This window comes from Staurois parvus, unplaced genomic scaffold, assembly GCF_062004578.1.
Source record: "Staurois parvus isolate SC_StPar_1 unplaced genomic scaffold, SC_StPar_1.0 ptg000020l, whole genome shotgun sequence".
Lineage (NCBI taxonomy): Eukaryota > Metazoa > Chordata > Amphibia > Anura > Ranidae > Staurois > Staurois parvus.
The window spans coordinates 10,189,182-10,202,658 of record NW_028317816.1 but is presented as its reverse complement, the minus strand read 5'-3'; the positions used below and the strand labels follow the sequence as shown (position 1 = coordinate 10,202,658).

The following is a 13,477-nucleotide window of genomic DNA, read 5'->3' as shown; positions in this document are numbered from 1 at the left end:
TTTTTCCCCAGTATCTTTTCTTTTGACTTAATAAGGATTTTGAAAATACAATACTTGGTGAACAGTAACAGAATGGAACTCTGTGAATGCATTATTATATGTTGTAGGAAGCCTGTTCTTATCTATTAAACATGCAACAGAGATCCAAAAGAGCCACTAGTGAAGGGATGACAAACAATCATTTTCTGTATTGTTATTTTGTTTGTACAACTCATCCCAGTCCACACTCATAATAATAAAGCCATCTGTCTGATTTAAGTTTGTAATGTTTTGATTTTCCTTTCATAATGCCAAAATCAATTGTGATATTATCTGCATTTCCCACAGGTTCTTTTGTCTCATTTATTTCCCCTTAACAATACTGCTTAAAATTTGATATGAAATTGCTTTATACAAAATAGATTTTGAAATCCAGCTGTATTAAAATCTCGTATCGCAAATGTTTAAGGGCAGTTTTGATGCTGCAAAATATACTTGAATAATTTTGCTTGCATTTTAATAATAATATTTTGTTGTTTTGACAGTTAGTTATAAGACTTTTTTTTTAATCACTTAAATGTTACGATGAGACTCTGCATGGAATGATACTTTCCATTTGTTTCTTTTTTCTTTTTCTTTTTTTTAGTTATGGTTTAGGCAGGGGGTGGGCATCTAATGTAAAGACTGTACTGTTCAGAGAAAGCCCTGATAGCTGATTGGAGGGAAGGGACACCCACCCCGCTCCACACAGCACACAGGGAACACGCACAGCTGAGCCCATCTATCACAGGGTGTGTGCTGAAACTCTCCTCCTCTGTTCCACTCTATCTCTTAGTTGGGAAAACCTTTCAGTAGTGACTCCTGCAGATAGCAGAAGAACTAGAGAGCAGCAAGAAATGACACTCAGTGCTTTGGATTGAGGCAAATAATCTCTTTAGAAGGATGTACTTTGTTCATTTTTCATGTGAGAGGTTTACATCCTCTCTAAAAGGTCAGTGAACTACTGAGACTAATTGATGAGGTTTGGCTACCAGGTAAGTTGTGGACCTTGGAAAGGAGGATTTTTCACACTCTCTCTCCAATGTCTCTGGGGTCCTAGTACCCAGAAAACAAGAAGTTTGTTCCCTCCATGTTAGTCATAACCCTGGAGCCCATCAGCATGTGTAGGTGAGAAACCTAAGTAACATATAAACATGATTTCTGTTTTCCTCAGAACATGTCAGATATTTTACCTATAAGTTTCAACTGAAGAGAGCAGAAATTAATATGTGATATTTCTGTGTGTAAATTAAACATTTTGGTGAGCAAATATCCAATGAGGTAAAATAAGGAACACAACTAAAATCTATTCATAGAGCTGAAGTGACCGTATTGACTCTTATTTACTGTTTCACTCGTTGTGACCTGAAAGAAAGCATTATACTTTCCGTGAAGCCCACCAAGCTTATTTTGAAGGATAAGTTCACCTTTGGGAACATGTTACATGCCTGGTACTCCATGGAACCCTGGATATCTCTGTGAGTACATCTCACCAGAAACAAGCGTTTTTGACATTTAAGCCCAAAAAGCTAGGAGTCCATCATATCTGGTGAGTATGAAATACACAAGGGAGGGTCCACTGAACACTACGTGGTGTTGTCATCTTTTGCTTTTAAGGAATGGGATATATAATATAAATTTTTCAACTTTCCTTTCTTTGACATGGATTTCTTTTATTGGAATACTTAATCACAGATTATTTAAGATTGTGGACTTCATTTAAATTTTGTTTGCGCTGTGTTATTCATTATTTTATTTTACATGTTCTTCCCGCTTTTAGGGTGGAATATGTAACATGTTGCCACTCCTCCAGCCTTTCGCCGATCCCCCCATTATTGTGACAGCGAGCCGGGGTTCTTCTCCCTGCACCCACTGTCATAATTTGAAAAGAATGCGGCTGTGCGCGGCTCCTCCCACAGGGCTTCATAATTCATTCACAGAGATGTGTGAATGAGAGAACTACAATTACTGTCAGCCTTTGTGGATGACAGCCTGAAGTTCTTAAAGTGGAGTTCCCACTCACTCTGTAAAAAAATAAGTCAGCAGTTACAAAAACTGTAGCTGCTGACTTTTAAAAAAACAGCCACTTACCTGTCTCACCATCTCGCGGTGCCCATGCCGCAGCCCGTTTCACCCGCCATTCTGTATTCCAGGCACTGGTATCTTCAGTGTGGGCACCCGGCTGTGACAGCTTGCACGAGTAGCGCTGTGCTTCCTCAATGGCCCCGTCGTCTTCTGGGACCTATCATGTGTCCCACAAGACTATGGGGAGGGAGGGTAGGAGGACAACTTCCGCTTATGATCGCTTAGGCAATCACAGCGGAAGTGGGAGCGGGTACCTGTCAATTTCAGGTACCCGCTCCCCAAAGGTGCAAATCCTTAATGGGGAACGGGGGACGAATCTTTAAAGCAGAACTTCCCCTTTTGGGTGGAACTCCGCTTTAATGAACTACCAGGGTGGTGTTGAGCACTCTATGTAGTTCATTGAGTTTTCGTGTCATTGTGTAACTGCCTGCCTGTACGAGGTTCGAGCAGAGAGAGACACGGACAGTCTGCTGATCACGGGTGCAATGTTTTCCAGGCTCCTACAAAAAAAATCTTAAACACACATTTTTTACCTACAAAAAAATGTGCATTTACTTTTTAATTTTTTTTTACAAAGATGAACGTTTCCTTTAACAGTCAATAAGAAGGGAAATCATATTCATACTCCATACTTTACAAACCTGTGTATGAAATGCAATAACAAAAAAAGGAACTGCAAATAAAAGTCTAATTGTTAAATAAGTACTCTTTACACATTGGTGTTTAGGATCGACACAAATATGTCGCTGATAATGCTTTATTGCTTCCTCCTAACTGCTCAGCAGGAACGCTTTACCAGACAAAATCAATATCGATCTACCGATAAGTTGATACTAAAGCAGAGTTATGCTTCATAGTACAAAAAATGATGATCATGCCAGAACTTTTTTTTAAAGCTGAACTCTGGGCAAAATACTTTTATTTAAAAGAACCGCAAAAAATAAAAATACACTTTCCCTGGAAAGACAGATTTTGAGAAAGTGTCCCTCATGTTCTAAAAGAGGTGCAGTGTTCACCAAATTCATGTACCTCTCTAGAACTTGTACTTGAATTTGGCGCTATGTTTAGAATGCCTGTGAGACACTTCGCCAGTTTCTCTCTCTCTGTATGTCAAAAAAGAATTGGTCTTAATGAGCTCCACTTTCATAAGATATAAACTGTCAGTATATTATTTTGAATTTGGCATATTTATTGTGCAGCAATATTAACATGGCTCATTCTACAACTACCTGGATTTGGTGCACGAGTCTCTGTCAGAACCTTTGTTGCATATGCTTCATGAATCTGGCATAATACATTAACAAGAGGGATTAACACCAGAAAAATGGTGCAGCAGCTTTTTTGAAATCTGCCTTTGTGTGCACCAAATTCCTTTGCAAACCCAGATATTTCCTTGTAAAAGTAGCTGCGACATTTTGCTACCCATTGCTTGTGCAGAGAACAGAGCTGTGGATGGGACCCAACTGGTCCTCCCAGAGCCGTGGATAAGGGGATACCACTAGTCCTCCTGTACGGGTCCCAAGCAGCTTGGTGAATCGGATGTGGGCAGGGAGGGTGATTACTAGAACTGATGCTCTGTATGCCTTTCTCTGCAGCATCTGAAAGCTGGATTCTTCTCCTCTCCCTCCCACTTGTTTTCAGCTGCTGCAGAGACAGCCATACAGGGGATCAGTTCCAATATATTTTTTTTTTAAAGGGGGCCTTGTCAGGTTGGCTGTATGGGGCACCGTGGTTTCTAACCGCAGCCCTGGGTCCACCCACTACAGGCTGCCTGCAGAAAGCTACAGGAGGGGTGGACAGAAGACCAGTCGCCTTACATAAGGAGAGAGCAGCAGTGACCCATCTTTACTACATTATTATTATTATTATACAGGATTTATATAGCACCAACAGTTTGGAGCTTACAATCTAAGAGGGAGGGGCTAGTGGTACAAAAGGTAGTAACTGTGGGGGATGGACTGGAAGGAGGAATAGAAGATTCCATTATAAGCTGAGGGCAGGATAGGATTCCCTGAAGAGAGAGGTTTTCAGAGATCACCTTAAAGTGAGCAGAGTAGGCAATAATCTGATAAATTGGGGTAGAGCGTTCCAGAGGATGGGGGAAGCTCTGGAGAAGTCCTGGAGAGGAACATGTGAAGAGGAGACAAAGGAGCTACAGGAAGCTCCTGTAAAGAGGTGAGGTTCCACACTGGATTACTGCACAGATCTGGAAAAAAATACACAAAACACACAGATTCAAGTACTGATGCACATGCCTCTGGTATTTAGACAGCATTTGCTTATTCTGGAGTTCAGCTTTAAGCTGATATCTTCTCTTGTCATTGATTTGCATTTGGCTCTGTTCAGCAAGTGATATACTGTAGATCGGACCAAAGAATTCCACTGTAAACAAAACTTTCATCAGCTTGCTAAAATTCAGCTCTCTGCATTTGTTTGCTTGGCTTCATTCTGTCAGGAATCAATTGATTATACTCCACTATGCAGTTCAGAGAAAATGAAGGAAAAAGAAAGTGACACAACCTTTTCCACGACAGGTTATATTTATGTTGACAGGTTTATTAAAGTCGCATTTCCAAGCGGCTTAGAATGCGGAAACATCTGAGATTTAAGTGCAAAATCAAATGCGGTGAACTTCTGGCAGTGGTATCGGTGTCCCATCTTTTGTAGTTTTATTTATAAATCACAGTGTGTTACAAATTGAAGACACGAGGAAAGCCTGTAGTTGGACAGATAAATAAACCCATATCATTCAGCATGTACTGTATGCAATCAGACAATCAATGAGAGACAATAAACCTTTACCGGATATTGCCCTTCCTGCAAACCAATGCACTAGTACTGTTCACGTAAACACAATAGTGTCATCCTGTGTCTGTCTGTATATTTATCTATTTTTTTTTTGTCATGCATTAATCCTGGATTTATTTCTTGAAAGATTTTTTTTTCCTTACCTTTTTTGTGGTATCCTATGGTAAGGTGGTTCTAAAGGAACCTAAAATAACACCATTCAAAGCATAACAAAGTACTATGTACTTTCATAGAACAGAATGTATTCACATTTAATCACTTTGATTTAAAAGACAAAAGGGATCTGCACTCATTTTAGGAAAGCAAGCATGGCTCTTGAGATGAGATTTACTAAAACTAATGCACTCAGAATCTAGTGCAGTTTTGCATGGGAGCCAATCAGCTTCTAACTTCAGTTTGTTTAATTACGCTTTGACAATCAAACCTGGAAGCTGAATGGTTTATATGGATGTCTGCACCAGATTTTGCACCATGCAGTTTTAATAGGAAGGAGTTAGAAGGAAATTCCTTTAAAGAGAAGATTCAGCCATGTTCTAAAATATTAAGTCAGCAGCTACAAAAATTGTAGCTGCTGACTTAACAGATACTCATCTGTCCAGGGATCCTAACCTGGGCTGGTTCTTTGCCATTCTTTGGGTCCTTGGCGCAAGCATGTTAACCTCCCTATCGGTATTCCCGAGTGTAGCTCGGGTTAAAATGTCAGTACCAAAAGCGGTAACCCCGAGCTACACTCGGGCTTACCATGCGGTGCTGCATAGGGAGTCCCTGCAGAGCTTACCTTGTCCTTCGCTCCCACGATGTGTCCCCTGCAGCGTCCCCGGCCATCTCCTCCGGCCGATGCCGGCATCCGGCTTCTGTGTTCCGGTCCCTGTGACGTCGGGACGTATGGACGCCGCCGCCGGTGGGAAATTTGAAAATTTAAAAAAATGTCATTTTTTTCAAAACAAATTTTTCATAGTAAAACATTGCTGTTTCAACCCATTTCACATAAATTTTGTCCCTAGTGCTTTCTCCTGTGCCCTGCCTGCATTTTGTCTGTTCTTTCTGCCTGGAAACTGAGAAACGTCCATGGCGTCCAAAAAGTGTCCCTTTAGGTCAAAAGCGGGTTTAGATCAGCTAGAGAACAGCGATAGTAAATCAGAACCACTTGCAGAACTGAGTGATAATGATTCGTGGGGAAATTCGTCATCAGACACTGAAAACGATTTTGCGACTTTGCTCAGCAATGTACGAACTTGGCGCTCTATTTCAAATTTCAGTGTTTTCGGTTTGATTATATTATTGAAATAAATGTATTATTATTATATTATTATTTTTTATGATTATTAAATTATAATTTATGATTTCGTGTTTCAAATTTTATCATACCCAGGATGTTTACTAGACTCTTGTTCAGACAGATTTCAGTGAGTTATTCCTAAAAATTACAGCCTACAATAAAAAAACTACATATTTCCATGCAAAATAATGGTACCGCTTTCAGCACCAAAAATCTGAAATAATCATACCGCTAGGGAGGTTAAATGCAGCTACTTATGGCTTCACAACCAGCTTCCCACTGCTCACATGCAAGGCACACTGTACCCGGTGAATGGTCCCGAAGACTTATGGGACCTGTGACATGTCCCAGAAGGTTGTGGGTGGGGGGGAACATCCGCTCGGCTTAGGAGATCCATGCGGAAAGGGGGAGCGGGTACCTGCCAAAACTAGGTATCCTACGTACAGTATATTCCAAATATGGTGTGGAGGGGGAGAATGAAAAGTAGAATTACTCCTTTTTGGTGAAGTTCTAGTTTAAGCAAATTTGTTAGAATTAATGCCATGACAATAACTTCTACAAAAGGCATACTGTACTTTGTAATTTCTGTGTGTAGTGTTTTTTTTGTTATTGTAATGAGTGGGGCGTATAGCAGCATTATAGCTCAGCCTTCAAGGGAATGATCAGGGACCAGTTTTGCCAGCGCATTAATACAGTGCCCATGTCTTCAAAGATTTTGTTGTCTTCAAAATGTTTTTATTGAAGATTTTCAATAACAGGGTAATGTTATAAATATGACGTTCAGTTCAATAAAAATTGTAGTCATACAATACAGTATTGGAGCATGTGTACGCCACCATTTGGCTGGGGACAAGGAATAAGGCAATAGTAACATAGGTAGATATGGATATATACTGAACTTTGGTGAGGTATAGAAAATGGTAGAGGGGTGTAAACATGGGGAGAACAGGCAGAGGGTAGGGAGAGGAGGAGGAAGTTATATTGGGATGGGGGGAGGAGTACCAGTCTAAAATGGATGGGTAATTCAATTGTTTGTACAAAATCAGGCTTGTACTGAGAAATTGGGATGTTTTAACCAGCTAGTCCATTGGGAATTAAATTTGTCTTGGGTGGAGTTGTTGAGGGCCGATCTTTTTTCCATTTCGCATTGGAAATTAAGATCTGTAATTAGTGATTTGAGAGAAGGGGCAGTAGTGGTGTTCCATAATCTGGTTATAGTGATTTTTGCTGCGAAAAGTATGTGGACAATTATGATGCGAGAGGTATAGGGGAATTTTTCAATCCCAATGTGTAAAGGCGCAAGTAGAGGGTTTGGGTTGATCACTGTTTGGGTTATTTCAGAGAGTAGTTGGAAGACACCTTTCCAAAAGGATTTAATTGATTTGCATGACCATAATATATGTAGTGTTGAACCTATGTCTCCGCATTGTCGCCAACAAGAGGCGGAGTATTTTGGGTAATATATGGCAAGTTTGACTGTGGTTAGATACCATTGGTGGAGGATTTTTAAGTATGCTTCCCAGTGTGAACTGCAGCGGGATGATTTGTAAGTGGTAGTAAATGCTGTGCTCCATGCATGTGATGTAATTGTTTCTGAGAGAGTTTTTTCCCAGTTGGATAAGGAGGTAGATTTTAAAGCAAATTGCATGTTAGTTATGTATTTGTAGAAAGTGGAGATACCTTTATCTGGGTATTGTGGCTTTGTAAGGAAAAGGTAGGCAGTATTAGGGGTTTTTGTGGTGTGAGGTATACTCTTTGTATACAGTGGGCAATCCTTAAGTAGGTGAAGTATTCCGTGGATGGTAAATTGAACGTGGATTGGAGAATTTGAAATGGCTGCAGGGTGTGGTCTTTATAGAGGTCTGTTATTTTGTGTATGTTTTGTTTTTCCCATTGGGATAGGTCCAGTGAGGGTGTAATGGAGTGTAATATTTCAATTGGGGTGAGAATTCGTTTGGGGTCTGTGCATTCTATGATCAGAAGACCGCGCCAGGCTTGAAGGGCGGCTTGGATACATGGGTGTTTTAATTGGTAATTGGTTTGTAGCATTGTAGGAATTAGGAGTACATTTAGGGGTTTAAGTGGATAGAAGGGTAAGGTTTCCATTGTAGACCAAATTTTTTCTCTAGTTGGGTTCCACCAAAAATATATTTGGTGCAGAAGAATAGCATTATAGTAAGATTTTAAATGTGGAAGGCCCGCGCCTCCTTTGAAAGATGGGCGTATTAAGAGATTGGTAGTGCATCTAGGTTTTTTAGAGTTCCATAAAAATCTGGAGAGAATCGATTGCAATTTGGAAAGGTGTTAGGAACTGGTATGGGGAGTGTGCGAAAAATGTATAGGATTTTTGGTAGGATGTACATTTTCAAGGTCGCAACTCGGCCTAATTTGGAGAGTTCTGAGGTGCATAGGGTGGCAATTTCCTGGGGTATAGTTTCAAGTAGTGTTTTGTGGTTTGATGAGAATAGTTGGTCCGTTGTTGAAGTGAGTTTGATTCCTAAATAGGGAATGCTATTTTTTTCCCAAGAGAAGGGGAATTGTTTAGCAAGTAATATTTGGGAATGGTGTGTGGAGGTTTAAAATTGAAGATTTGGGTTCATTGAGTTTATAATAGGAAACCATTAAGTATTGTTGAAGGTGCGTTCGTATTGTTTTGAGGGATTTGGTTGGGTTGGTAATCATCAATATGATGTCGTCTGCAAATAGGCTAATTTTCTGTTCAGTGTTAAGGTATTTGATGGCAGTAAATGCCGGGTTATCTCTGAGATTAGAAGCTAGGGGTTCAATGAGCAACACAAATATGATGGGGGATAGTGGGCATCCTTGTCTAGTACCATTGGTGATATCAAAGGGTTCTGATAATGTTCTGTCTGTTTAATATTCTGGCTGAAGGGAGGGAATATAGTGCTAGGATGGCTGTTAGCATCCATCCCGTAATTCCAAATTTCTGTAATGTCAATCGCATAAATAGCCAATGTATTCGATCAAATGCTTTTTCTGCATCTAAGGATAGGAGTATTGAGGGCAGTTTGGTATGTTCTAAATGGTGGAGAAGAGATATAAGTCTTCTGGTGGCAAAGATTTTGTTGTTGACCATCCAATTTGGCCTACACCCTTCATAGCTGGGGAACCACATACCTGCCTAAAGTACAGTTTAGGCATTAAACCTTTGGTATACCCCGGTGTGTCCTAATATGAGCAATGGAGTTGCAGCGTTGTTGCCTATTATTAGCTCAACGGCATTGCAAGCAAATTCACAAATGAGCAGCCTGTCATCTACCTGCAGGGTAGGCTATATTGGTTGTTAGGTAGTGCTTTCTTGTTGACTATTTTGAGTTATACCAGCATAGATACATATTTAAACCTCGACCCCAGGCAAAATTTTATTTCGCATTAAGCAGATAAGAGTTAGAGCCTCTGTTAGTTTTTTATTGCTATCTGTGTCTTTAATATCGAGGCTTCCCATCTCTTTGAAAATTATGGAAAACCTCTCTAGGAGACACAGAAAAAACACACATTTTTATCAGAGCATGGAAGGGTTATGGAATGTTTTTATTGCTGCATCTTTATTTTTTGTGAGTGTCACAAGGACAAGAAGTGAGGGAAAATCCCCCCAGTGGGATCACAAACAAACAAAAAAACCTGACAGGAAATTTAACTTTTTTACCCCAATCTAAAACTTTTCCAGTACATTGCGGGAAATAATGCATTAAGGTATGCATTATTGCAAAGCATTAAAACACATGTAATGTGCATTAGTGCATTGCGGTGCCATTTATTGGCAGTGACACCCCAACATACTTATTATTTCCAGTTCTGTAGCATTGGCAGTCCATTAATGAAATGTACCAGAATGGACAGGAGTAAATGGACTTTTAAGGGTTGATTTACAAAAGGCAAAGAGATTGTTTGCTGTGTAAGTCCAATTTCACTCTGCAAGGCAATTTTCCCCAAAGCTTAGTGAATGAGGTGAAGATCAGCTGACATCCATCAACCAATCATGTGCAAGCAAAATTCTGGGTTTTTTTGTTGTTTTTTTTTTAAATAATTCTTGCACGTGATTGGGTTCTCCTTGCAAAATTAAATTTCATCTTATTTACTAAGCTCTTGGGGAGTATTCTCTAGCAGGGTACAACTTAACTTGCAAAGTGAACAGTGTAGTTGCCTTTAGTAAATCAACTCCTTAAGGTTTAAAGTTCACCTAGAAATGCTATATCATTTGGCATGAATTCCCATGAATTGACACAATCCTTGGCTGTTTACATGTCTTCTAATCTTTTCATATACCTTATATCCCCCATTCTGCCCTCTATTACGACTTTAATACATTCCAAAAGTATGTAGATAAAGAAAAGCAGAATAAGTCCATATCCGCATACTTCTTCAGTACAGTGACTCCAACTATTGAATTAATAGTTATTACACCAGTCAGGTAACGAGCACTTTCAGAATGACAAAAGCATTGGCAGCCTTCATGTTTCTCTGGGGAAAGGTTTCCTTAAGAAAATATTGATGCATTCTTATTAGAAAATACTAACAAATGCTTGTTGATTGAAAAAGGAAACTTTAAAATGGCATTAAACTCTATTCTATTTAAGTATGTATTCTTAAAAAGATATTGAAGGCAATTAAAAAAAATAAATTAACAAACATGCCATACTTATCTGCTCTGAGCAGGGGTTTTGCACAGAGCAGCGACGACCCTCCTCTTCTTGGGACCTCCGCAAACTCTCCTGGCCTCCTCCCTCCTGAGCCATCCTTCCTGCCAAGTGCCCCCAGAGCAAGCAGCTTGCTATGGGGCCACCCAAGCAGACTCGCTCCTGAGCCACTGCTCTGCTTGTCCATTCAAACACACAGTCATGGCTCAGCCCCTCCCCCATCTCTCCTCATTGGCTCACTGGCTGTGATTGACAGCAGCAGCTCCCACTGCAGTCTCAGCCAATGAGAAGCGAGAGTCCCTGCAGAGCCGAGACTCTCATGCACATTTCTGGATCGTGATTGGACTCAGGTAAGTATTATGGGGGCTGCTACACACAGAAGGTTTTTTACCTTCCCGCATAGCAAACATGAAGGAAAAAAAAACCTAATGCCTTTACAACCATTTTAATTCAAAAAGTGATTTCTATTGCTCGCAGTCCCTTCCCAATCTCCAAATTCTGTTTTTTTTTCGCTGATGTGATCTGACTTTCTGTTGGAGGGTGTTTATTTTCATTCTCCATGGTCCTACTGTATGTAGAAATGAAGCCACCCTCTTTTGCTTGCCCCTGAGATGTGTATATGTATATGAGATATGTAGTGTGCATAGAGCAGTGCACTTGACAACAAGTAGCATGCACTGCTCATTCCAAACCAACAGTAACGAGAGGAAAGAAGGGAGGTTCGGAAACTTATGGAGGATATTACAAGGAGGCAGAAAAAAACAGTTGATGGGGTGGATTATAAACCCTACTGCATCAAACTAAATTAAGACAAAAATGAAATCACTAGTCGCATACTGTACATTCTCTATTTATAAATTTTTAACACAGTTCCACAATATTCTCTGTGATGGGTGACTTTGAAAAAAAAAAGGCTGTATTGATAGTCTGCATCCAGCTTCTACCTCAAAGAATGTAACTGCTATATGTATCAGCCATGTACATGTTGACAGTTTGGATTTCAAAATAATTAAATTACACTTTTTTTTTTTTAGCTATTATCAAAGCCTGTGCCGATGGGGGTGCAAATCGTTTACATCATATCACAAATGGTCAGCAAGATGAGTAAGTTTAGAACTGTTTACCATATCACTGGAGTGCATGATAATGCTTTATACTTTGGTACATGTGTATTAGACTGCCAGAACATGTGAACATATTGCATGAAATATTTTTAGCATCTGAACTTGAAAATAATGTGTAATCCATTTAAAAGGGTTTATGTGGTTGTACTGTCCGAGCTCCTTATCTTTACCCTCTATTAAAATAGCATTTTTGGCTCTAAAAAGATCCCTTCAGGTCTCTAAAGATCTGGAATTTTAAATTGAAAAAAAAATTAAAATGTAAAATAAAATTTGCAGCTAAAAGTACAGAAAAATATGAAATGCATACTGGCCGTAATTTCCTTACCACTCATTATTTTGTGTTCAAATGCCATGTGCCCTTGAACTTGCTAGAAAATCTACTCCAGAAAGAGTCAATTCCCTAGCATAGCCCCCTCCTTGCACATCATAGCCATCTTCGCTGCTGGGAGTGTCTCATTACTGCCTGCTTCCGCAGCTGTTCCGCCCCTCTATTCACCCACCAACATACATTTTTATGAAGCTGTTGGGGAGGAACAAAAGGGGAATACTGAGTATTACTTAAGTGATACCACTGACTTCACATCCTAGTTAAATCCCTATTGTTCGTGGTATTATCATTTTTTTAAGGTCCCTGAGTCTGAATTTGTGAGGATGCAGAAATCATGTTTATCATCCTTTTTATAGACACAAAATCATGTGACAATAGACTACATTTATGCTTCTTCTTTTGAGAAACCTGCAACATGTGTGTGCATTTGAACTCTTGAAATGTTGATAAAATTATAGAATAACTGTACTTAAAATAACACTTTATCTCTTTTGTTATAACCAGAGATAGCAAGCAAACATTCAAATATTATCTCTTAACCATACCTTTTATTTACTTCTGCTTTGAGTGTTATCACAAGCCTGTATAAATGCAAACTAGGGTTGGACTGATACTGGTATCGGTGCCAATACTAATCATTTGCACCCATACTCGTGCAAATGCTCCAATACCTGAAACTGATAGCTTTGCAGAGGGAAACCACATGTGATATGGACAGGAAACGCACAGCATTCCTGTTCAATTCACAACCGATTCTTTGCAGTGCAATCTGAGTCCATTTATTTTGTATGGGCTCAAATTGCACCGCAAAGGTATCGGTATCGACAAGTACTGTACTTGAGCACAAGTATTGATACTCATACTCGCCCATATAAAAAATGGTATCAGTGTAGCCCTAGTGTAAACATTGCATTATTTTCACTTGTCTGTATCTACATGGACCAGAGCATGGATGTATGTCTCTTATATGCCTGTTCCATATATAACGTCAGTGTAATTAATTATTTAAATGCAGCAATGCAATCTTGTAATCATTGAAGATCACAGACCACTGTAATAAGGCACCTCCTGCATAAGTGATGCTAAGAACAAGCATAATTGGCACCCAAGCGCTCAGAAATGGACAGAGGCACCCATCATATGACCGTGATAACTAGTCTGTTCGCAACCGGGGTAT

At 39.7% G+C, this 13,477-nt stretch overlaps 1 protein-coding gene across 2 annotated transcripts in view; it reads left to right on the top strand.

Moving 5' to 3' along the window:
• Positions 1–13,477, top strand: part of TPK1 (thiamin pyrophosphokinase 1) — a 667,330-nt gene that overhangs the window by 181,211 nt on the left and 472,642 nt on the right. For both annotated transcript variants that reach the window (XM_089687337.1, XM_089687330.1), the window contains exon 4: positions 11,883–11,952. In XM_089687337.1, coding sequence (XP_089543463.1) covers positions 11,883–11,952 — 70 coding nt within the window. The remainder of the gene's footprint in view (positions 1–11,882; positions 11,953–13,477) is intronic.